Consider the following 25,959-nt stretch of genomic DNA (forward strand, 5'->3'; position numbering starts at 1 on the left):
GCTTCCACACAATGCCCTTTGTGGCACGAAGCATGCAGTCATCCTATGGTGTTTGGAACGAATTAGAGGCCCGACAAAGCAGAAGGCCCAGTGTTCTCGGTTAAACAAGTATGGTGTGGGCTAAAACATGGCGGAAGCACACGGTGAGGCAGCTTCGACCCCTTCGAAAAATGACCGCATTATGAACAGGGGCGCGCGAATCGAGTAACTCTACCCAACGTGAGCCTGTCACAGCATCTCGCTACTGATAAGAAAAATGTGCTGAAGTACCAAAGCTCCATGGACAGCCAAACAGTATATAGTGTATTGTCGCGGTACAACGCGAATAAAACACATATACACGATGGGACGACGAAAGCAGCGTGTTCTCAACAGCTGAGCCACAGGATCGTCTTCTTCGGCCTTCAGAGAAGCTAGAGGCCCACTACCTCGTTCCCACTAAATGCCCCATTAGAGAGTTTTAGTACTGCGGAATGGTGCTACGTACGCATCACGCAAGTGCCTTGCGTTACGTGGCGTCGTTTGCCACTAATCGGCTTTTAGTACGCCATAGTACCCGCGTACGTAACGAGCGAGAAGCGTGTTGCGCCATCTGGTAGATCAAAATAGAAGCACGTGTTGTTGACAGCCAATGTGAGCCAATCCAAGTGTTATAGCCAGATTATGGCCATATTTTAAGCCACAGAGCCGGTAGGTGGTTGCCTTCGATGCCGCCATTTTGCAAAACGAAGTCTCGCGCTGTCGCGAACTTGTTCGAGAACGGCGCGATCAGCTCATACGTACGCACACACGCATCTCATGCGTGCGTACGTAGCGGCTGCGTACGTAACGCGATACGTGCGCGTTGCGGTCTGCGCATGGGCACTACTCAGAAAGTGGCGTCCTTACGTACGCAACGCCGCCACGTACGCAGCGTACGCAGTATTAAAGCTCTCTATTATCGTTATCGTCCACATGTAGACATGCGTCATTTGCCTCTCTCTCAAAGAGCATCGCCCCGATGCGCAGTCTGTAATGCAGTTTTTTTTTTCAAAAGTAAAGTATCACGCAATCACTCGCTGACATAAGGTTTCATGCGGACTGCGTGAACGAGTTCAGGATGGTGCTGGCGACGCCTTGTACTATACGAACAGTCGGGAACAACTTCGTAAGTGACGTCGCTCAGTCGCCGCACAACTAGGTACGGTCCAAAGTATCTCCTTAAGAGTTTTTCGGAAAGTCCTCGTTTTCGTACGGGCGTCCAAACCCATACTTTGTCACCAGTTTGGTAGACGACTGTTCTGCGGTGAGCATTGTAGCGGCCTGCATCGTAGTCTTGCTGCTGGCTGATCCGTAAACGTGCAAGTTGCCTAGCTTCTTCTGCGCGTTCCGTAAACGCGTCGGCGTCCGGGACGATGTCGTCGCCTTCGTGCGGTAACATTGCATCTAACATGGTTCGTACTTCCCGTCCATGAACGAGGCTGAAAGGTGTCATGCGGGTCGTTTCTTGCTTGGCTGTGTTGTTTTGAAACGTTATGTAAGGCAAGATTGTATCCCAATTTTTGTGTTCGACGTCTACGTACATCGAAAGCATGACTTCAATGGTTCTGTTTAGACGCTCTGTCAGCCTGTTCGTTTGCGGGTGGTATGCGGTGGTCTTACGATGCGTCGTTTCACTCAGCATCAAAACATGGTCCAAAACAGCTGCTGTAAATGCGGTTCCTCTGTCTGTGATATCGACGGTTGGTGCACCATGCCTCAGTACAATATTCTCGATAAACAATCTTGCCACCTCCGCTGCTATACCTCTCATGATAGCCTTTGTCTCGGCATAACGGGTCAAATAATTCGTCGCGACGATAACCCATCGGTTGCCTGCAGTAGAAGTAGGGAGTGGGCCCAAAATGTTCATGCCGATCTGGTGGAATGGAGTCATTGGGACCTGTACGGGTTGCAGGAGGCCAGCTGGTTTAGTTGGCGGTGACTTGCGTCGCTGGCAGTCGAGACAGGTACGAACGTGGTGCTTCACGGCTGTGGTTAGTCTTGGCCAGTAATACCTTTGCTGTACCCTGGCCAACGTTCTTGTGTAACCCAAGCGGCCAGAGGTAACCTCGTTGTGGCATGCTTTCAGTACTTCGGTGCGAAGGGCTGCTGGGATGACGAGTAGATAGGCAAATCCCGCCGACGAAGAATTTCTTTTATAGAGTACTCCGCCACGTAAACAAAATGATGACAACGCTCTTGCGAAAACTCTTGGCGCCTTCCGAGATCTGCCATCCAAGTAGGTAATTAAGCCAAGCAACTCAGCGTCATCTCGTTGTTGCTGCGCAATGGTGGTCGTGTAAAGGACACCGAGAAATGATGTTTCCTCCTCCTCGGGTAGGGTTGCGGGCACAATGGGTGAACGTGACAAACAGTCGGCGCCCATATGTCGCTTCCCTGACTTATGTACGACTGCCATATCGAATTCCTGCAGCCTGAGACTTCAACGTGCTAATCGGCCGGTAGGGTTTTAAGATTAGTTAACCAACACAGTGAGTGGTGGTCGCTAGTTACTTTGAAGGGGCGGCCATATAAATACGGACGAAATTTTGTAACCGCCCTTACCACAGCGAAACATTCCTTCTAAGTCATGGAAATAATTAGCCTCAGCGCGTGTTAACGTTCTGCTTGCGTAAGCGATTACTCTTTCTGTGCCCTCTTGCTGCTGCACAAGCACAGCTCCCAGACCAACATTGCTAGCGTCGGTGTGAAGCATCGTAGGGGCTCCCTCGTCTTAGTGGGCAAGGACTGGGGGTGTTTGTAGTAGCTGGCGAAGATTGTTAAAGGCAGCTTCCTTTTCGTTATTCCACTCAAAGGTGACGTCTTCTCTCTTGAGGCGAGTTAGCGGTGATGCTATGCGTGCGAAGTCCGTGATAAATCGTCGATAATATGCGCAGAGGCCGAGAAAGCGTCTGACAGCCTTTTTATCGGTCGGCGTAGGGAACTGTTCTACGGCTGCTATTTTTTCAAGATCGGGACGAACACCAGCATGACTGACGACATGACCAAGAAATCGCAGCTCTTCGTAGCAAAACTGGTACTTCTCAGGCTTCAACGTCAGGCCCGCAGGCTGTATGGCTCGTAAGATCACCTCAAGTCTTTCAAGGTGCTCGTCAAGCGTAGCGGAAAACACTATGACATCGTCCAGATATACTAAGCATGTTTTCCACTTCAACCCAGAAATCATGGTATCCATGAGTTTTTGAAAGGTAGCAGGGGCTGAGCACAAACCGAATGGCAAGACCTTAAATTCATATAATCTATCTGGTGTCACAAAAGCGGTCTTCTCGCGGTCTCTCGGGTCCACCTCGATTTGCCAACATTCATTCCGCAAGTCCATTGAAGAGAAGTGTCGAGCATGTCGAAGTCTGTCGAGAGAGTCGTCTATACGCGGTAGTGGATATACGTCTTTCTTGGTCACCTGATTTAGCTTCCGGTAATCCCCACAGAAGCGCAGGCTGCCGTCCTTTTTCTTAACGAGGACTACAGGCGACGCCCAGGGGCTCTGTGAAGGCTGAATGACGTCATCTTCAAGCATTCTGTCTACCTGCTGCTGTATCACTTCACGTTATTTGGAGCCACGCGATAAGGGTTCTGGTGAATAGGTCTCGCCGTTTTCTCGGTAATTATTCGATGCCTGGTTAGAGGCGTGCGGCCCACTCTTGATGTTGTCGAAAAGCAGTCTTGAAATTTGTCCAGTAGCTCAAGGAGTCGGCGTCGGTCGTCTTTCGGCAAAGTAATGCTAACGTCCAGAACAGGCGCTGAATCAAGATTTAGCGACTCGTCGACTACCGCCAAGCAGCCTTCGGCATCTACGACATCGCCGAAGTATGCAACAGCCGTGCCTTTAAGAAGGTTCTGGCGCTCAGCACTAAAATTGGTCAGCAGCAAGTCTGTGCGTCCAGCAGCAACTCTGACAATACCTCGTGCGACAGAAATACCGTGGGTGAAGAGCAGCAAGCTTATTTGGTCTGCAACTCCTTCGGCGTCAAACTGAGCAGCGGCGGCCACAGAAACAAGCGTGCATGACCTCAGAGGGAGAACCACATCGTCATCAGTAAGACGCAGTTGGTTTGGTCGCGCCTGTGGAGAATTGGGTAAGCCCGAATTGTTGCAAAACGTAAACAAGCTGTCCGGTATGTTGATGACGGCACCATATTCCCGTAAAAAGTCTATGTGAAGAATTACGTCTCTGGAGCTTGCGGCGATAACGACGAACGACGCAGTGAAAGGAGAACCTCCGATGTCAATTATTGCGGTAAATCTTCCCGAGGGCATCAATAACTGGCCTCCTGCTGTTCTTATATGAGGGCCTGTCCATGGCGTCTTCACTTTTCTGAGGCTGTCCGTGAGGTCCTGACTGATAATGGAGAAGTCGGCACCAGTATCGACTAAAGCTGTTACTTTGTGGCCGTCAAGAAGAACGCTAAGGTCAGCAGTCACAAATTCATCGTTTTTACGGCTTATCGGCCGTATGACGTCATGCTGTGGGGGCTTCTTGTCATCATCTTTATGGCCTGCAACCTTGCCCCCGGAGGTCGCCGCTCTCAGTTTCCCCGGCGCGGGCTAGGTGACCTTCTTTTACTAAGGTCCGCGTAGGTGCGGCGGTGCGACAAAGGCGGACACGCGGGGAACGGAGAGCGGGATCGACGTCTCTGACCAGGAGGGTGAGCAGGCATTGCCTTCTCTGCAGTGGTAGAGCCGTCCTCAAAGTGAGAACGGGCTCCATAGAAAGAGCTGTCGTCACGGCGCGGAGTGTATTCGTCGTTGGCACGTCGACCGTCAAACCAAGGTCGATGAGGACGGAATGAATCACCTCGATGCCAGCAATGGCGGGCAATATGTCCTGCACCTCCGCAGTGAAAGCATAGTAGACGTCTGTCCACTGTGCGCCATGCATCTGTTTTCCGGTCCGTGTACGCGTCGATGCCCATGGGGTGGCTGTGGACGGCTGGTTGTATGACTGTAGCGTGGGTGGTTGATGCAGTGTCTGCTCTTGCGGCGGATACGAAAAGGCCATCCGCACCTGGTGGTACAGCGTCGGCATAGCGGGTGGTGGACGTTGGAGAGCGGCAGCGTAGCTCATAGGATGCTGCTGAGCATCAGGACTAGCCGTAGACAACGCTTGGTGGATTTCGTCGCGTACGACTTCAGCGATTGACGCGATGGGATTCTCAGCAACCGGATTCCGCAACCTCTGCAGTTCCTCGCGAACTATCTCTCTAATCAAGTCTCGCAAGCAGCTCTGACTCTCACACCTCATGGCGATAGCATTGATTGGGACATTGCAGGACATGCGGTCATATTTCCTGCAGCGTTGATGAAGCACCCGCTCGATAGTCGTAGCCTCCTTAATGAAGTCAACCATGGTACTTGGAGGGTTGCGCAGTAGCCCGGCAAAAAGCTGTTCCTTGACACCGCGCATGAGGTAACTCAACTTTTATCTTCCGTCATGTGCGGGTTAGCTCATTGAAAGAGACGAGTCATGTCTTCGGCAAACATTGCAACGGTTTCGTTGGGTTTTTGAACCTTTAGCTCCAATAACTGCTGCGCACGGTCCTTCTATCGATATTGGCGAAGGTATCGATGAACTTCTGTCAAAAGTTGGGCCATGCTGACAGATTGCCTTCTCTATTCTCATACCAAGTACGTGCACCGTCGTCAAGGTAGAAGTAGGCACGTGAAAGCTTTTCCTGTTCCGACCACTGATTTACCTTGGCAACACGCTCGTAGTGGTCAAGCCAGTCGTGAACATCTTCGTGGGCACCGCCACTAAAGCGATCTGGAACGAGGGGTTGAAAGAGGGTCATCCGAGATGGGTGCGTCGGAAAGCTGCCTTGGGGCACCTGTTGCGGGCTTGCGTTGGCCATTGGTTGAGGTGTGCGGTGCCTAGCAGGTTTCGGCAAGTGAGTCATCTCTGTCACGAGGCCTCGCAACCGTCGACTGGAGCGATGCACCGGCGTTTCTACAGGTGACAATGCGTCTGGGCTCAATGAGCGGCTCCCAGCGGGCGTGTGGAGCATCAGACAGGGTCGCGTACCCAGCACCTCCACCAGTGTCGCGGTACAGCGCGAATAAAACACAGATACACCTTGGGACGATGAAAGCAGCGTGTCCTCAACACCTGAGATACAGGATCGTCTTCTTTGGCCTCGAGAGAAGCTAGAGATCCACTACCTCGTGCCAACTAAATGCCCCATTATCGTTATCGTCCACATCTAGACACGCGTCAGTATATTGCACGATGGTTAGAGCAAGCCCAGGAAATTCATCGCTGGTTTCGGTTTCAGAGAACTTGCACGCTCGTAGCGGTTGCCGGGCATCCTGTGCAATTCGGTTGATTACAGTGAGGTTGACGTGAATGTTCTCATTCATTGGCGGTCACAAGTCCTTACAATAAAACGATTCGCTACCCCTGAAGAGAACTTCTTTTTTTAATTGTGTTTTTGTAATTCTTATTTTGAGAAATTTAAATCAAGCGAAGCGCGATAAGTGATTGATTTGCGTTAGCAGCGCTTGCCTCCACTCCTCCTCACCTCTCGCTAAGCGATAGTAGAAGTAGGACCACGCTAAGTTATCTCACTCGGTTGGCGCGCCAACTACCAGAAGGATAAAGAGAGCAACTTGTGAAGGGCGGAGAACGGAAGCCGCAGTGAGCTACGTGGAACAAGTCAAGCATGCATTCGTATAAGATGGCCTAATCGGGCAGCACATGGTTTCCGCTTCTCTGAGGTACTCTAACCCGAGGATTTGTAGTGGCCAAAAGGATTTTCAGCGCTTCCTAAAGGCAACAGGTCAGCACCCGAATTCAGAATCATTGTTTGAGCAGTTTTTGATTTTGCGTGTTACATATGAGTAAATCAAGTTCTCTGCAAGCCTGACTTGACTGACAAATGTTCAGTGTTACTTGACTAACTGACGGAGACAGCATTCAGGCTCCTGTCGCTAAAATGCGCTTTTTGAAAGGCTTGAATTCCAATTGGTTGAGCTACACAGTTTTAGTTCCTTTTACTTTCGGCGTGTAGTCGATATTGTGTGAAGAAGAAGAAGAACAGGACAGAAAGAAAAGGCAGGGATGTTAATTAGTCCGGATCAACCGGTATGCTACCCTACAATGGGCATTAGATGAGGGTGTTTGAAAGATTGAAAAAACGAGAGAGAAGAGAGCACGCGCATGCGTTGGGCTCACAAAGGCTGATGACTTCGAACGTGTTGACGCGCACTTACTGACGAAAGCCCGAAAAACATGCTTTTAGTCCACTTGCGTTCATGTGAAAGATGGATGCTTACTTGACTTCTCAGGAGTGATGGCGATCGTTAGCCATATTTCTACTCGAGAGATTCAATACTGCGTTTAGGATGTCCAGTACTTCCAGAGCGCTTCGAGCAGACATCGTCCCTATGTTCAAAACAAGATCTCTCGGACGGCATCCATTAGAGAATGAAGCTTAGGTATGACTTTGCCATTTTTTATGTGCGTCGTCAGCGGTTGGTGAAGACCCCTGATAGGGCGTGGTCTCCTGGCATTCTATGGTTAGTGGACGACTTGGAAGACTAGGCCATTGCTCTGTGGAGATATTCCTATTCGCAGCCTTCTGTGAATTTGTCGGTCCCATTGCGGCTTGACATAATGGCGCAGCAGTAGAGTTGAAGCTGTTGTTTCGAGCTAAGTAATCATAGTAATTAAAGTCGAGGTAAAGTAAATATAGGGGCCTTCCTGCTCATAAAATTCTTGTAGCAGGCTTTTGAAAATTTGTGAGCCCTTATTTAAAATAGTTTTAGCAAGTACACGGGGTGGACTAAAGGCTTTGAAAAATAAAACACACAACGTCGATGGAGCCAACGTTCTGACAGGAGAACTTTTATTTGTCAACGGAACGCTATTGCGCAGACGAAGACAAGTCAACTTGCCGAAACACTGTTTTCAGGGACGTTCTTCCTCAAAAAGTGCCTGATTGCTTCAAGCCTCTCCGTGCCTCTGAACTTAAGTCTTGTTTGGTACTCCAGTTCTCTATAAAAACAATGCGCGCCGTCATAACAGACGTCATTGAGTGAAATATGACGTGTTCTACTCGCGATTTTTGACGTATTTTACATTGGTTCGAATATTATGGGTAGAACGTTTGCTTGTCTGTCCGTATGTCAGTTGTGCTTTATATATTCACACTTTCACACTACTTGTATGCATTTTTTTGCACAAAACACGCAAAAAGTACGTTTTATTTGTGCTGATCGAGTTTCGTCTTACTGTAAAAGCGGTCAGCTTCCCTTTTGCCTCTTAAAAAATAAAAAATAATGAAAAGTTTTGCGAATGGGTGTCCTGCCCAATCGCCCAGTGGACCTGAAAGAAGGCACGAGCGCATTCCAGTTGCATGCGAAATGGGGAAGAATTGCTTCCGCGGCAAATCTTCTTTCAACATTTTGTCCTTTTTCTCTATTTCGGGACGCCACCAGCCGCGTCACGAAGGAAATTTTCTGTTCGTGATTTATTTCTAGTAGGGCTCCCGGCAACCATTAGTGAAAGCGTGGCTGCCGCAGCCGAAAGCGAATACATGGTAGGTAGAGGAAGTTTTCGTCCCCTGGTTATTGGTGCGCATGCTGATAACCGCCGGAACGCAGCCTATTCATTTTCGATCATGACTCAAGAGGCATTGCGTTTTATCGGCGATTATCGTGGCCTCCACGTCGACTATGCCTTAACTACGAGACGCCCCCAGATTCTTAGACGTTCGTTCTAGCTAAAGCTCTAACCGCATTTGGGTGGCATATTTCGAATGGTCAACGCCGCTTTGCCTTTTAGGGGGCATTCTGTTTCACGATGGCCGTCGAGCTGGCTGTATTCCACCACCGTAGCCGTGGTGTAGTTATAGGGGTGAAGCTCTATATGGCGTGGGTCTGTCGCTCCTCTGTATGTATGTATGTATGTGTGTATGTATGTATGTATGTATGTATGTATGTATGTATGTATGTATGTATGTATGTATGTATGTATGTATGTATGTATGTATGTATGTATGTATGTATGTATGTGTGTGTGTATGTATGTATGTATGTATGTATGTATCTATGTATGTATGTATGTATGTATGTATGTATGTATGTATGTATGTATGTATGTATGTAGAGAGAGAGAGAAATAATTGAAAGGGAGAGACAGGGAGGTTATAATGTATGTATGTATGTATGTATGTATGTATGTATCCTCCAGGGGCACATACCCGCTATAGAGCGGGTGTGCCACAGGGGTTGTGAGGTGAGATATGGCGGTACTTGGAGTGTCCACTAGAAGGACGCACGGACGGATGGTTGGACGCGCGGACGTCGGACGCATGGACAAATGGGCGGACACATTGATTGACGCACGGATGGTCACGCGGATAGAAGAAAGCAAGAACGAACTGATGAACGGAAGCACAGATGTGCTGAGGGATGCTTCGCCCCACTCATCGTCATTCACTCCGTGGATATGTTGTGATTTTTTTTCCGAAGGGGGCGCAAGCCTGCCAAATAAACAGATTTACTATTTTAACGATGCTGCCGGTCTTCTATCCTCGGGTTACCGTCACTCCTACATCACATCTGGCGGAAAGGCTGGGTATCGAATTGCCGTTAGGAGGTGCGGAGTACATAAGCTATTTGCAGTTAGCAGTCTTGACAATGCTCTCTCTTTGCCATGGTAATTAGCGGCGAGTGCTGTCAATCAACAGGGTGCTGGTTCCACGCCATGCGAAACGCTTTCCTTGTTATTTTTTTTGCCATCTCTTAGTATATTTTATGACGTCATATCGGTGACGTAAGCACGTCAGTGGAGGCGTTGTGGACCCTGGCATAAAACAACTTCATGTTAAACAAAAAGGATAGCGTGAAGAACTAAGAGTGAAACTGATAGGTCAGTTCTCAAGCATCTACACTCACCATGTCATGATTGAAGAGGCTATATATATATATAGCGTGTTTGTGCCGGAATAAATACTACTTGACAGTAGTGTGATGCTTGCCGTCTTCATATTACCCGTCTTTGTGCGCTCACCACTGTCATAGTGTGGTTCACGTGCCACGCTTATGATGCACCAGCGGCCATCTCACTGGCGTGTTATACTCCGAACTTATTATTGCTCGACGCATTAGTAAAAAAAATCCTGGTGGTGGCATGCAAAAATGGCGACTTGAATGTCATGTAATACATTACTTTCACGACATTTGTGGTGCACCCATGGCTGTTTCACTAGCTTTTCATGGACCGTATCTGTTTTTACGTAATGTCACCGTAAGACAGATATATATGAAAAGTACTGACTTGAAAATAAAGATAATAATTTAGAGTACATTCATTTATATGCCACAGTCATACACAGCAAAATTTGAATTGCGCGATTTGGTTGTCTGAAGAACCTTTAAGACAAGTAGTAACAAGAAAAGCGAGACATGCATGTCACTTACGACATGAATTACATCTCACGATGATGGTGCGCTTGTGATTACTGGAGAACTGCCACAAGGAAATGCATGTCACGTACACGACGATTCACATGAGACTGCCTTTCCACACTTCTGACCGTTTGGTTGAGTAGACATATACTGAAATTGGTATATGGCATCATATCAGCGTGTGAATAACAAGGCTTGACAAGTTATGCATTATAAATACCATATAGCACGTTCTATTAGGAGTGTATCCACCACATTCTACCCTCAGGAGTGCATTATAAAGATGCGATATATTGTGAAGCAGATATAACATGATTAACTTCATTTGCGTCGAAGACAAACCTGACCATTTGCCTGTATGCTACTCTTTGCTGGCGATTTCGCAGGGCTTCCTCTCGTGTGGTGGATGCACTGGGTTTTATCTGTAATCACTTTTTTTAGTCAACCTATGTCAGTGACTTTGTGCTTGTCTCCACTTCTTATGCTCACTTGCACTATCCTCTTTCCAGCTAAGGCAACCAGGAAGTCCCCAACACGCCAGTCCTCCTTCAAGTCCGGCAAGTGCTTTTATTGTTATGCTAATGATAAGAATTTTTATGGTGAAATAAAGGGCACATAACTTCTGCCTTGCATGCCAGGCAAGCCTGTTAAGGAACACATGATGGAAAAACAAAAATGAAAATATTGCTGACAGCTTATCACTAGTGTTAATTACACCCACATACCAGAAATCAAAGGCAAGAGGGCTCTGATTACTGCACAAAAACAATGACTTTTTGATGTATGGAAAGCCTAGTGAAGTTTACAGCAGAATCAGTAGTCAAGCCGACGCTATAGCTATTTACGTTACTTTACGCCACACTGATCTCCTTGGCCAGCTTATGACTACTTGTTGAATGGAGATGTGCCTGCATACAAGCGTTTTTTTACAATCGCACCACATGCACGACTTTACTGATCAACGAACTGCCTTCAATTATTTATTATTTTTTCGACCATTCCGAAGGCGATAATGTAGAGCTATGCTGAATTGATCTCTTTGTAGATAAAGTCAATAGGCACTGGAAGTATTGTACAAGTGAATTGACGGACATGTCGTTACGGTAACTATTTTCTTCATAAACGTTGACATCTGGGCAGTTCAAACGTTGGTAAAAAGGTTGTAAACCACGGTTTACTGTACTCAATAATAATTTATTTATTTCCGATTCCAGGCAGTGCAGAAGCAAGGATGCTGGAGCAAAGCAACGAACGTGTTTCTTTTTGTGTGATCACTTTTGACGAAAATATTACGCTCTATTACCGTGCCCAGACCTTTGTAGAAACAATTGGTGCTGGAATTACTGTTGAGAATGTGAAGAGATAGAGCCAATGTGACAACTCTGTATGGCTGATGCGGCTTTTAATTTAATCAAATAACTAGGAAATGCATTCAAAAGTTTAGGCGAGTTTCCAGAAAGCTTAGCAGAAATGTGTACGTTGTGCAACTTGGCTTCTATCATTGCGGGAACAAAGGTCTGTTTCTTAGCAGTGAAAGGAAGAGATCTGACGTACACCATGCAAAGGCGTGATGCTTCTTGCCAAAATGGCTGAAAGTGGTGAAGGATTTCCCACATGCACACAATGAGTTACGTACTAAAGCTCCCAACACTGCACCGGCAGCATCTCGGGGTATAGTGGGGCTCTGCCGACGAAAGTCACAGTCTCAGTACGCATTAACCACACCTTGATCTTTTTGCAGCATAAAATTATTCCGCAAGTCTTTTCTTGAGATTAAACTAGCGTTGACTAAATGATAACCTATTCGAGAATCTACTGTTGATTAAGTGCTGCTAATGCAACAACCATCACCGCCACACAGGTTACCCCGCCGTGGTGGCCTAGTGGCTAAGGTACTCGGCTGCTGACCCGCAGGTCGCGGGATCAAATCCCGGCTGCGGCGGCTGTGTTTCCGATGGGGGCGGAAACGCTGTAGGCCCGTGTGCTCAGATTTGGGCGCACGTTAAGGAACCCCAGGTGGTCAAAATTTCTGGAGCCCTCAACTACACCCTCTCTCATAATCATATGATGGTTTTGGGAAGTTAAACCCCCCATATCAATCAATCAAATCAGCCACACAGGTTCTGTGTTTAAAAAAAAGGTATACCCGTTCTTCGTAACCCGGTGCTCGTTAGTGATTCTGCTGATTGCTTGGCATGCACACTTCAGGGTTTTTAAACAATTATCAAATATTATGCTGCACCACAATGATGACCCTTCATGGCATCCAAATTGCGACATTAAAGTAGTCATATATTTTCGTATTATTGTGTAGGAAATTCAAATTACGTTTTCGCATTTTCCAGAAGCATTTCAAAAATATCCCTTTATAAGAAACACCAAATTGTATGTGTAGTTTAGTTTTCCAGTGTTTGTATTTTACCATCTGCATTTCGAACTGCTATTGTGAGACCTCTGCTCAGGCCTGCTAGCTGCTAAATTGAAGAATAGCAGCCTGAGATGAAGCGAAGGCTAGGCAGTGTGTAGCAAAAAGATAGTGTTATGCATAAAGAGAGCACGCAGTTTTCTATCATGAGAGAAAAAGGGACATTTCCACCCAAGTCTTACATTAAAACAAAAGAATAATCCTATAGCGCTCTAAATTATGTTATCGGAGCGCAGGCTGCGTGTCCTGGCACTTTTGAAATTATCTCAAAAGAGCGAAACTTATGAAACCTTTCTGAACTTACTAGAGCTTGCTGCATGTGTTATTTTGTGTGAATACATGGTTTTATTTTTTCTCTTTGGTGTCGCAAACTTTAGAGAAGGTCATTTACCGTAAACTTGGTGACGGTGCCAGCTTGCTGCGTTATTCATCGTTTGGTGCGCCTTGTTTGACTTGTGAAGTGAGTGAATGGACGGGTTATGGAGAATAGCACAAAATTAGGAAAGAGAGAGATGGTTGTTAAGCGAAAGATCTTCGGGGCAAAGTCGAAATGAGGAAGCACAGAAGTAGAGAGAACATGGGAATTGGAGAGCCGAAGCTGAAGAAAAACTAACAGGGACTCTTACACATTTCCCTAGAATGTGGACTGTCGGTACAGCTAGATAGTACTTGTGACCCAGCTGGCTCTTAACACAAACCCCTTTCTGCGAAGAAATGTTTTCTTCCCTTCCTTCCTTTATTCCTCAAATCCAAAATGATTTGAAGGCGAAATCACTTTGTTTTTTTCTGATGAGGTGTATAAGCCAATGAGTAAAATGAGCTATTGCTTCACGCGCCATCACCAAGCACCGTTTTCAATTTTTCGCTTCACGTCGGCCACTTCTTGCTTCTCTTCACCAACCAAAGGAGGGTGGTGAAGACATAAAAGCCCTTGTCGTGTTTTGAATGTAGCTTTTTTCGTCCTTGTCCATATTATGCGTATAGAAATAAATATGATACGAAAAAATAATTGATGTTTTATAGTGCCGAACAAAACAACCAGCGATTTGGATTATGGAATGTTCTACAATATGCAGGAATGGCTTCTTGTGCAATCATCTTGAACAAGAGATAAGTTTGAAATTTTGACCCTGGTTTTCTATCACCAATCACTGACTGGTTCTTTTGATTAGTAGCAGATAACATGAAAAAAAGCCTCTGGTTGCTTTCGTACTCGCTACTAGCAGCCGTCGGAGAGGGCAGACCACGCATTTTCATGTTCCCGTTCATTGAAACTGGCACTGTATTTCATGCGTGCATACTTTGCAATATATTGACCTGATGTGATAACATCAATGACCTAATTTGCGTCAAAGAGGAACCAGCTGACGTAAGCCGCTTTTGCCGGTTGCTTCAAATTACATGGCTTGCCCCATTGCGGGAGATATTACATTACAGCCAATATATATCAGTCATTCTGTGCTTTTCTCTACATTTGATTGTTGCTATTCTATTTCCAGCTTAGCCCTCAAGGAAGTCCCCAACGCGTCCCTCCTGGTGCGAGTTCGGCAAGTGTTTTTACTGCAATGTTAATGAAAGGTTTTTTGATGGTGAAGGAAAGTGCTGCCCAACTTCTGCCCTGTGTACCACGCAATCCGCTTATGAAACGCATGATGGGACGAAAAAATTCAACCTAATACATGTGGCGAACTACAAGTTTCTGGTATAAAACAAAAGAAAGAAATCGCGGATTATTGCACCGAAATCCTGAGTTCGACTACAATAATTTTAGCGCAATTTAGACGAAAACAGAAGACACACTGCACACATGCAAGCGCTGGTTTGTGTTCTGTGTTTCTCCGGTCTTTGTCTGAATTGCGCTAAACGTATTCAAGTATGTACAATTTCGACCAAGTCAAAGTGCACTTAAAACGTGATTTTGAATTGTTTGCAAGGCCTTCACAAGATACCAACAGAATCAAAAGTGTAGCCGACGCTACAGTAACTTTAGCCTCACTAATCTTCTTGGCCGGTTCATAACTATTTGTTGAATGAAAATGTCGTTGAACATCAGCATTTCTTACAAGTAAACCACAAACAACGCTTAAGTGATCAATCAATGGGCTTTTATTCGCCAACATTTTTGAGACAATTCCAAAGGCGATCATGTAGAGATATCTGATTTATTTCTTTGCTAGATAAACTCATTAGCCACATGATGTATTGCGGAAGTGATTTGATTCTCTTGTAGTTATGGCCACTTTTTTTTTCTCCGCAAAATCTCCACTTTTGCGCAGTGCAAAAGCTGGTGAAAACATTGTAAACGACAGCTTACTGTAAAAAAATACTTATTACAGTAAATAGTCAGGAAATCTACACTGCTACACAGTTCGAAAACCGACGAAAACGTTGTAAACAATGGGTTACTTTAGGAAATGTCCAATTCCTTAATTCTGACGTGACAGCGGTGTGTTTGGCAGCACAAAACACACCACGTTCAAAAGGTGCTTGTGCAAAATCAGGGCATTCTTGAAATATGCGACCTAGTAGAAAGTTTGAGAAGACGATGTGAATACAAGTGTCCCTAGTGGTGGTGGGAAGCTTGAACGAAATGCAATGGAGATCGTCACGCAACATCATGTGTCCCTTGGGTCTCGCGGCATCTCACCGTAGAGTACGCTTGTCCATGAATCCTGCTTTGCTTCATGCTCGCGAGCTCTAACCGCAATGCTGGGCGGCGAGCCAGCACTGTGCTGCATTCCCAGCCCTCCACACCGCTGTATTGGTTTCCTCGGTGTTTTTGACTAGCAGCACACTCTCCAAATGATAGTATCAGGTGCGTCTTTAGCGGAAGCAATGATAACTACTGGATACGGGAATTTACAAGCTCCGAAAATTAGGAGCAAGCTTCTCAAACGAGGTTATTCATCATCGTCATCAGCCACAGGAAAAAATGCACACGAAGCCTTACAGATCTGTAGCGGGTACCTCGCTTATCAGCTGAATGATCAAAACCATAGTCGCGCAATGGGCGTCTAATCGTTCATCGTCATGACGTATAGTGGGTGCCTTGCATGCGCCGTGTCGTGATGGTGAAAGATAATGTGCGCTCTGATATTCAGTTGTTCATCGCACTCATTAGTGTCATCGTCATCAAATCGTGGGAGTGGCTAAGGCAATGAACAAGCTGCAGCCAACAGAAGCAAGCACATGAAAAATCACGGCATATCTACGAAGTGAAGGGTGATAAGTGGTCTGAGCAATGGGATTGTTCGGTGTTACCGTCAATCAGCAGTGACATTGACCACTCGCGCCTTTAAGTCAGTGACAAAGAATGTACAATTGTATGCAATGTTTATTGGTCATAAATGGTATGTTGTGTTGAGTTGCACATTTTCTCACGCCATCAATATTACGGCTTTGTGGTAGCGTATCTAGCCTGAAGTTGGCAAGGACAAGGTCTGTGCACGTTCTTCTGGATGCTGTGGGTTTATTCTTCTATACAAAATGCCACGTAGGGCATAGTGAGAAGTCGCATAATGCACGAGTCAGACGTTGTGCGTGATCGTTATCGTCATTGTAATCAGGTAATCAGCGTTATCGCCATCTTCATGCGGTATACTGGGTACCATAAATGTGTTATGTCTTCATGGCATAAAAAAAGTGCAATCTGGAGCACGCTTGTCCTTCATCGTCATGAGCACGATCATCATCTTCATGATGCTTAGTGGGTACCTTGCTTGGGCTGTGCCCTGATGACGTGGGCAGAATGTGTAGTCTGGAATGCGCTTGTTCTTCATCGTCCCTAGCGGCGGCTACAGCACGAAACGCCAACGCCAATGGACAAGCCTTGAACTTGAGGAATTCTGCTCATAAGACACAGCATACCCAAGAGGTGAATGATGATGAGCGGTGATGCAGTGCGATCGTCCCGTGTTACCGTCAAGGACACGTGACATCGAGCACTCACGCAAATAAATGAGTGGCAGAAAGGTGTATATTTGTAGAACTTGTGGATTGTTCATAAATGATAGGTTGTGTGTAATTGGAAATTTTGTTACCCTTTATCGTTATTGGTTTGCGGTATCAGATCTCCTGAAGTTGGCAAACACGAAGTCTGTGCACTATCCCCTGGATGTTGCTGGTTATTTCCAGTCATACGAAAAGTGTCGTAGAGCTTATCGCGAGGTCGTGTACTGCGCAAGCTGGTCGTTGTCCGAATCATCATCGTCGTATGCTTCATAGCCATCGTCATAGCTCATAGAGAGTACCTGGCATGTGCTCGGCCAAGACAAAGAATGTCAACACCAAGGCCAATGAGCCAGCCGCGGCCTAAAGAACCTTCACCCCTATACACTAACAGGAGTTCTTGGGCATCGTCCTGGACTGACCACCACCGGCCCTACTAAATCAGACTTGTGGACCCAGCTGGCCCGTAACACAAGTCCTTTTTGTGTGAATAAATGTTTACTTCTGGCCTTCGTCCACCTGAAAAAACTCGAAGACAAAATTTTTGTTCCCTTTTGTCAGCTTATAAAGCAGCGCGGAATTATTTGTTTTTGTTTTGTTTCCCTGGGGTGATGGCTCATACCCACTCAGGAGGATTGGCCAAGAAAGTGTAGTGCAGTTTTTCTGTGATCATTTTAACTATGTGAAATGAATTGGTATTATAATAAGAAAATGTAAAAAACAACATAAAAAGAGCAAAAAAAAATCAAGTTGAGCAATTTTGAGATTTGAGGTGTTTTGATTACCACTCAGCTGCGTTTACTTCAATCTGCCCTGGGGAGTAATAAATAATAATTTTGTGATTGAAGATCACAAAGGTATACGCTTGGTTGCCTGAATATAATCGCAAACGGCATTGAAAGCATCCCTGTGGCAATGTCCCAAAACTGAGGCACCAAAGCTTAGCGCCGTTTCCGCCGTCAATCTAACGACTATTTTCAGAATTGGCATAACTAGTAACCTTTTTCGAAGTATATTGTAGCGAAGTATATTATTGTGTTAATACAAAAAATAGTGATCTAGTGATTCCATTTCTCCGCAGAATGCGCAGAGGGGTGATGTTGTCTGACCAGCTCTGTGTAGATACAGGTTTAGGGGGGGGGGACACGACATCGAAATTTAGTAAGTAAGACTTCGAGCTTTCTGGACGGGCTCCAGTCGGGTTGCCATGGAAACATGGGGTGGTTATATTCTGTCCATGTAGTTATTTTTTCTATCGTATCAGTGGAGATTGCTGATTTTCGATATCTTATTGCCGTGATATATTCAACATCTGGCAGTATGGACAAAACTGGCCCATCAAGTGCGGCTCGTGCTAAGGAATCGGCCTATTCATTTAATCTTAATCCACAGTGTCCCGGAACCCATAGTAACCTCAGGAGTCTCAACTGCGGAGGTACTAATGCTTTGAATGTGCTTAGAATTCGAGAGTTCTCTGAAGCTGTCAGAGATGCACAAACTCAAAGCGAATCCGTCATTATGAGTGCGTTGTTTTGATTTGATGGAAGTTTTCGAAGAGCTAAAATAATCGCCGCGAGCTCCGCTTTAAAAACTGGAGTAAAATCAGGCAATCTCACTGAAAAGGACCAGTCAAGCGAATCAGAGGCAATGCCTACACCTGCCTTTTGATTATTTACGGAAGCATCTGTGGCTATTATATCTTTAGCTTCTGCATGCTCCACGTAATCTAATAATATGTTATTTAAAACTTTGAGAGATTGTCATTTGGCGTTTTGGGGGAATATATCATCATACTCAATAATAACATGGCAATTCGAGTCATTTGTCTCAATTAAATTTCTAATGTTCACAATTATACTTTGTAGATTCTTTTGTACAAACATTATCTGAGGTGCGCGGAATTAAAGCCGTTGCTTCACGCACCACTTCCCATCTTCATTTTTTCGCTTAAGGTTACGCTCTCTCTGCTTTTAATTGCCGCCCAAAAGAGAGCGCTTGGTCAATCAAACACATTGCATTCACGACATGGTAGCACGAGTTGGGTTTCGAAAGCGACATCGCAACACACTTTCGAGGACGCAGCTGAAAAGTAGGCATTAAGCTGATAGCGAAGCGAAGGCACGCGTTTGCCTCCTTTCTGGCTTCTTTTATCCACGGAAGTCCTTCCATAGATACTACACCAGAGGTGCAATGTACAAATGAAAATGCAAATTATTGGCCGCAGTCAATGGCGGCGGATTCAATGGTAAAGCTGAACGAAAGCGTGAAATGGTGAAAGCATGTCACGGGACCATCCACTGCTGCTTTCTTTTTTATCCCTCTTCTGCTCATTCGCCGATAGGCTTATCTATTGTCTCGCCACCAAGTTTATTTTGATCAGTGTGTGGTTTGGTTTAAGACAAACATTCGGTACGCTCGCAGCATTCACGGTTCTGAATATACCAAAATATAACGACGATTGCATGCAACAGGCAGAAAACTCTATTGTGTTAAGAAAGGAAAGTCTTTATTATATGCACAGGTTACTTTAAAATTTAGCACACAAAAAAAACACTTTTCCAATTGTGAAGTCATTTTTTTTAGTCTGAGCTTCTTAAGGCCTTGAGCATGTGGAAAAGCACTATTTACAAACAAATGCGTAAATAGCTCCTTGCGAGGCTGGTTCTAGACGGAACCTTTCTTTTCAGCAAGAAGATACTTTTCTGATCCCGAATTGTTTTAGCACAAAATATCAGCAGCCTGAGCTGCCGTGACGAAAAGATTAATTTTTTATTGAGGTTACATTTGTATTGGAAACCTCAAACTTTTACCTGACAAGCCATCCAGAATACATTGAGCAGTATAAAGTATTAACCTTTTATCATACTTTCTAATTAGCTAAACTTGATTAATCAGGATAACAAGAGGCTTGTTCCGTATTGCTGCTAGAGTGCCGAAATACAGAAAATGTTCCAGTTACACGAAGACAAGCTGTCGCTACAACTTACAGCACAGTCAGTTGCCTCTTTAGAGCCACGTATTCTATTAAATATTTGAAAGTGAACAACTTCTATGCAACCCTTCTATTACGGTCATTCTTAAATTGTATCCCGCTTTCACGAAGTTGAAGTTTAATAATAAATGTTATAGTTGACTCCTACTTTGCAAACAATGTAATAAATGATGTACAAAGTTGCGAGTATTTCTTCACCACCCATTTCTCTTGATTATTGCGTGATACTCTTTTCAGCCTGAGCCCACCACGAGTGGCACCCCACCTCGGGTAAGTCTTTCATTGTGCCCTAAGCTATGTAATTTTTTATGCTTGATGAAGGTACAACACAGCGTCTACCTCATATTCAGTGAAAATCGGACTTGTAACACAAAAGCAATACCAAGACAATGAACAAATAAATATTATCAGTATGATGAAGTGGTAAAAAAGACCTTCTGAATAAAAAGGCATTTGCCGCTCTCAAATAGGCTGGGTTGCCCTTCACAAACGAACATGAGCAACAAGCTTTTCTAGTTATACTACGAGTAAATGGAATGATACTAACTCTTTTCATAAGACGATGGTGCGCAAAATTTACTACCAAAAGTGTTTCTGAAACGCGTTCTACAAAACGCGGGTTCAAAGCAGGCTACAAATTGAAATGAATGCTCGTTTTAGCATGAGTGATTTTTTTCGTCTTTAATTCATAATAGTTATTATCGATATGCTAAACAAGAGTAAAAATAATTAAAAAGCAACAATTTTACCTGTGCCGCACATAGTCGCTCGAAAACTCGAACCAGTGAGCCGTATGGCGGAAGTATTGAGCGACCATCCACTGCTGGTTTTGCGTCAATTATTAGTAACTCCTGCTTTGCTGCATTGCTAATTGACTTGTACGTTCTTTCTTCAGCGATTTCACAATAAATAAACGTGTGGTTATTTTTGTTACCAAAAAGTGGTCTGAGCAACGCTTTTCTAAAGTTGCTAGAAATTAAATTGATTCAACGCAATTGTCACAGGACAGGGTTGTTATGAAAAGAAAGACCATAGCAGGTTATTGTTGCAAGTTCTTTTAATATATGTATATATATATATATATATAAATAAATATATATATATATATATATATATATAGTTATTAGAACCAATGTAACGTAAATAAGAAGAAAGAAAATTGGGTGAAAAAATAACTTGCCGTGAGCAGGAATCGACCCTATGACCTCCGAGTAACGTTCGATGCTCTGCACTCTAAGACAAAAGGTTGTTAAAAGGGTGTGGTTCATCCTTTTGGGGACTAGTGGGGCTGCTACAACCTTAATCTCTTTAAGGACTAACGGCACAGGGTCTAACAGTCTCCACAGAAGAGCCCAGGGGACCAACATTTAGTCCTCATATTTACACCTTAGTGAGTAACCGTTAGCCCACAATTCACTTCAAAGCACTAACATTTAGTCCTCACATTTGCACCTTATAGGGCAACTCTTATTTCCCACATTCACACTCTACTAGGCAACCGTTATTTTTCACAGTTGCACCTTGCCGGACGAAAGGTTGATTCACTCAAATACTCCAATCGAATGAACTTTTGTCCCCAGTTGAACATTGTTTTCTGTTTATTTTTCGCCAGGCCTCGTACTTTTTTCGCCAGTTTTTCTGCGCAGTGAGCAAAAAATTGCGCAGAAAAGAACACGCAAAAAAGTAGTTAGCCACCTATGTGTAACTGCTTTCGCGGTCACGACAACAACGAAAGACGAAAGTCAGACATCCAAATCTTTTATTTTTCAACATACACAATAAAATTCTTCATTCTTTTAGGGGAATGTATGGGGAATTGTACAAGTTTAGTCTCGTTGTCAAATCTTGTCACTCCTTGTGGAGCTCCTCCGACGGAATCGACAGATGACAGGCATTGCAGATGCCAGCGCACGGAGCCTCCGCCTGTTGCGTTCCCATGGCTGCACGTACAATATTTTAGTAAATATAGTGAGACACACGTGACAGAAGTTCAAGATGCACGCATATGACAAGTACATGCACGTTAATATAACAATAAACGTTAAAATATGAAGCACAAATAAATTTAGCTTCACAAGTCGCACAGTACTTTTGAAGCTGCTCTAACGAAGGAGATGGATGACAGGTATCGCAGACGCCAGTGCACACAGTCTTCAGCACGGTTTGTGCTCACGGCTGCAAGATAAGTATGTAAAATAGTCACTCACACGTGACAGAGGATGAATACAAATGCATATGAGAAATACGTGCAAGGTGAAATGAAAAAAAAGTACGTGAGATATGACATGCTAATAATTTCAACGTGGTGTCAGACTCATTTCGCCATCAAACTCATTTCGCAGCCAACCATCAAAGACTCATTTCGATCCCCGTAGCGCAACAGATTAGGAGCGGCGGCACCGTGCCGGTATAAAGTCGGCGAGTCCTAAGCGAGCGACGTCTTTCAGCTCGAGCAAGCGAACGAGAGACAAAAGACGGCGCTGCACGAGGAGTGTCTGCCGCCAGCGAACTTCGAACACGAGAGCGAGCGTACGCTTACCCGCCGCCACAAAGAGTGCCGAGCTGGTTTGGAGCTAGCGCCGAAGAAATTGACGGTAATGTGGCCCGGTTTCACGAACTCGAGTGAGTGCAGCGTGCAAATGCGAGTCCACTGCCACGGCCAACGGACGGCGCTGAGCTGCTTGCGACCGACTGACAGGAAAGCCAACTGTAATGGCGACCAATTTTCAGTGAGTTTCGACGCTAGCGAAAGCCCCGCCAGCCCGTGCTGGAGCACTTACAGCGCGTGACATACTACAACCAAGCTTTTCACGAGAACCCGCAACGTGTTTTCGACGACTGCCAACATAGCGACGGGATCTCTGCCCAATATCGTCAGCCCGGAGCTCATTGCGGCGGCGAAGATAGGCGAGCACTCGATAAGCGTGCGTACGGGAGGCCGACGGCAACGACAGTCAATTTCCAGGTGGTCGCAAAGCAATGGCAAACTGCAGAAGCCGCAGCAGAGCTTCGCGATGCATTTCGTACATGCGATATACAACACGACTGAGCCCGTTGTCGGCAAGCATGATCCGTATTGCACAGGCGACAAGTAGAGTAGAATAAACAACGATAACCTACTTGCTTCAGAATCCAGCACTGATTTCTGCCCTGAGTAGGACTGAAGTATATATCCGAAAGGCCTACTGCCTTCTCGGCCGCCGTATTGGCCTTTCCAACTGTTGCTGTCATGTGTTGGTCGTGACTAACTTGAAGACAGAGATATACAGCGCGGCGTGGTGACATGTCGAGATTTCCTCCAAGCATCATGGGTGCAGCGAAACGCAAAAGCAGCAGTCTACGCTCATCCAAGCGTACACATAAGCACCACGTTCAAATTCCTAGATCTTTGAATCCAGGTGGCCGTGTTTGAGAATTTTGAGCGTGACTCAACGCGAACCATCGCCAGCAAAACACGGAGAAAAACTGAGCCAGCAGAGGAGGAGAAGGACGGCTTGTCACTTTGGCAACGCTTTTCGCGCTGCCTGCAATCCCCGGGTGGTTCATCCCTTTGGAGCATGTTTGGAGACTAATTGGTTTCACGCGGCACGCTTTCTTCTGTGGTTGCTCCTCAACAGTCTATCCATTCATCACGCGCGCCTATTGCGCTCCGTTACTCCTTTTTCGGGATTTCGCCTTAGAGTGTACCACTGAACTGTCACGGCGGCTATCCCCCCAGGCACTTTACCGGGTTTATATGTGAATTTAAACGTGAGAGTGAAAGTAAGCGCCACCTGTAAACATGGCGGCGAGTGTTGCACACGCTGATTGATATGTGGGGTTTAACGTCCCAAAACCACCATATGATTATGAGAGACGCCGTAGTGGAGGGCTCCGGAAATTTCGACCACCTGGGGTTCTTTAACGTGCACCCAAATCTGAGTACACGGCCTACAACATTTTCGCCTCCATCGGAAATTCAGCCACCGCAGCCGGGATTCGAACCCGCGACCTGCGGGTCAGCAGCCGAGTACCTTAGGCATTAGACCACCACGGTGGGGCAGTGTTGCAGACGCTTTTTATGAGCTTGTAATGTGTCACATAGCACGTGAACTCATTACGAGCTGGCAGCTGACCAATAGTCTCTCGTATACAACCTAACGGCACAAAGTTTGCCAGTACGAGACCCTCGTTGATGAATAAGGGAAAGAAGTGTATACCTAAGGGATCGTTTTTTCCTGTTTTTACACAATAATAATGAGATCTAACAGACAATAATGCCAAGGAATGTATAGGGGAAGTTATTAGAACCAGTGTAAAGTATATAGGAAGAAAGAAAAGTCCGTGAAAAATAGCTTGCCTTGAACGGAATCGAAACTACGACCTCCGAATAACGCGTTCGATGCTCTACCACTGGGCTATCACGGCGGCTATTCTCCAGCCACTTTATTGGGTTCATAATATTTGTTATTTTTAATATTTATTCAATACTGCCAGCCACCCTTTGGCAGCCAAGGCAGGAGTGGTACAGTGTAGAGTTTAACACAAAATTTACACGCGACCAGTAACATGGTCCGCGGTACACAGGAAAGAAATAATGCAGTAAGCTTACAGATTGTCACGACACACAAGCGCGCACAATCAGTAACACGGCCCACGATTCGCAAAGCAGAAGTAATTCTTGTTGCAAATGGCTACCTGAATATACAATAAAACTGGCGATGCTAGTCTAATGCAAAACACACGAAGTTCACTACGCACATTGACCAGGTAGCGTGAAAAAAAAATACAGCGTGCGTTACAGGCATAAAAGCAAGATAACACGTGAAATACGTTAGTTCAATAGAATAGGGGAACAAGACCTTCACTTTCAATTATACACATTTTTTAATAGCCATTGAAAAACATATTGATTAGTTAAGTTATAGTGTCGCTGGTCAAAGTGTTCCATTCTGCTATCGTTCTCGGGGAAAAAGATAGAAGGTGAGCGTTTGTTCTCGTGAAAGGCATTAGGATTGTTTTGTTGTGCTAGTTCCAGGTGGGGCGTAACATGTTCAATTTAAGATAAGTAGTGAAGTCGAGCTTTGAATAACCATTGACTATGCTGTGCAATATTTAAAGTCAATGTAATTTACGGCGGGACTCTAGTGTTGGTAGGTCAGAACGCCAGCGCCGCCTTGTCACGGATACTCTCCTGCTGTATGCGTTGTGAATAAATCGCAGCGCTTTCTTTTGTATCCGTTCTAGAATCGCTGAATCTGTCTTTGTGTGTGGGTCCCAAACAACGTCTGCATATTCGAGCAAGGGGCGGACCAGCGTAGTGTATGCAACAGTCTTCGTTTTCCTTGTACAGGGCTGAAGTCGGTGTCTTAGAAGCCAAAGTCTGCGCAGTGCAGATAATGTAATGTTCTGTATGAGTTTGTTCCAGGCGAGGTTTTATGTCATGGTTACACCCAAATATTTGAACTCGTTTACAACCGCTAATTCAACATTGTTAGTTTGATAAGTATTTTAAAACGAACACTTTTTGCACGTTATTGTCATTTGGCGGCACCAATTACTAACAGCTGTTAAGTATTTGTTGAGAATTTTCTGGTCATTTACCGATTCATTAGGGAGATAAACAACGCAGTCATCGGCAAAGGAACGAAAACACACCGGACAGCCGAACTGTAAATTGTTTAAATAGATAATGAAAAGCAACGGACCTTAGACAGAGCCCTGTGGGACTCCAGCAGCAACTGATGACAACTGAGAGGCAGAGTTACCTATTTGAACGTACTGACACCGGCTTGATAAGTAGGAGTCCAACCGCTGATTTAGTTTCTCAATTTTCACTAAGTTTCGAATGTTTAACATTAGGTTGCTATGGGGTACTCGATCGAACTGTTTTTAGAAATCCAAGAATATAGCGTATATTCCCCCCTCCTTATTTAAAACTGTTGAGATGTCGTTATTTTTGTGTATTAGCTGTGTAACCGTGGAAAATCCATGCCGAAAACCACGTTGATTGCTCGTAAAAAACATTTTGCTCTCAAGACACGTTATTAGGTGTTTAAATATAAAGTGCTCCAAAATTTTACTGGCTGTTCACAAAAAGAATATGGGGCGGTAGTTTTTTACAGCGAGGTTATTACCGGATTTATGCACTGCATATATGTGAATT

The 25,959-nt window shown here is 45.1% G+C and overlaps 1 protein-coding gene across 3 annotated transcripts in view; it reads left to right on the top strand.

The window, feature by feature from the left end:
• Positions 1–25,959, top strand: part of LOC119167429 (uncharacterized) — a 154,425-nt gene that overhangs the window by 88,183 nt on the left and 40,283 nt on the right. For all 3 annotated transcript variants that reach the window (XM_075866301.1, XM_075866303.1, XM_075866302.1), the window contains 3 exons: positions 10,959–11,006; positions 14,374–14,421; positions 20,052–20,084. In XM_075866301.1, the coding sequence (XP_075722416.1) occupies positions 10,959–11,006; positions 14,374–14,421; positions 20,052–20,084 (129 nt within the window). The remainder of the gene's footprint in view (positions 1–10,958; positions 11,007–14,373; positions 14,422–20,051; positions 20,085–25,959) is intronic.

Source organism: Rhipicephalus microplus, chromosome 6 (genome assembly GCF_043290135.1).
Source record: "Rhipicephalus microplus isolate Deutch F79 chromosome 6, USDA_Rmic, whole genome shotgun sequence".
NCBI lineage: Eukaryota > Metazoa > Arthropoda > Arachnida > Ixodida > Ixodidae > Rhipicephalus > Rhipicephalus microplus.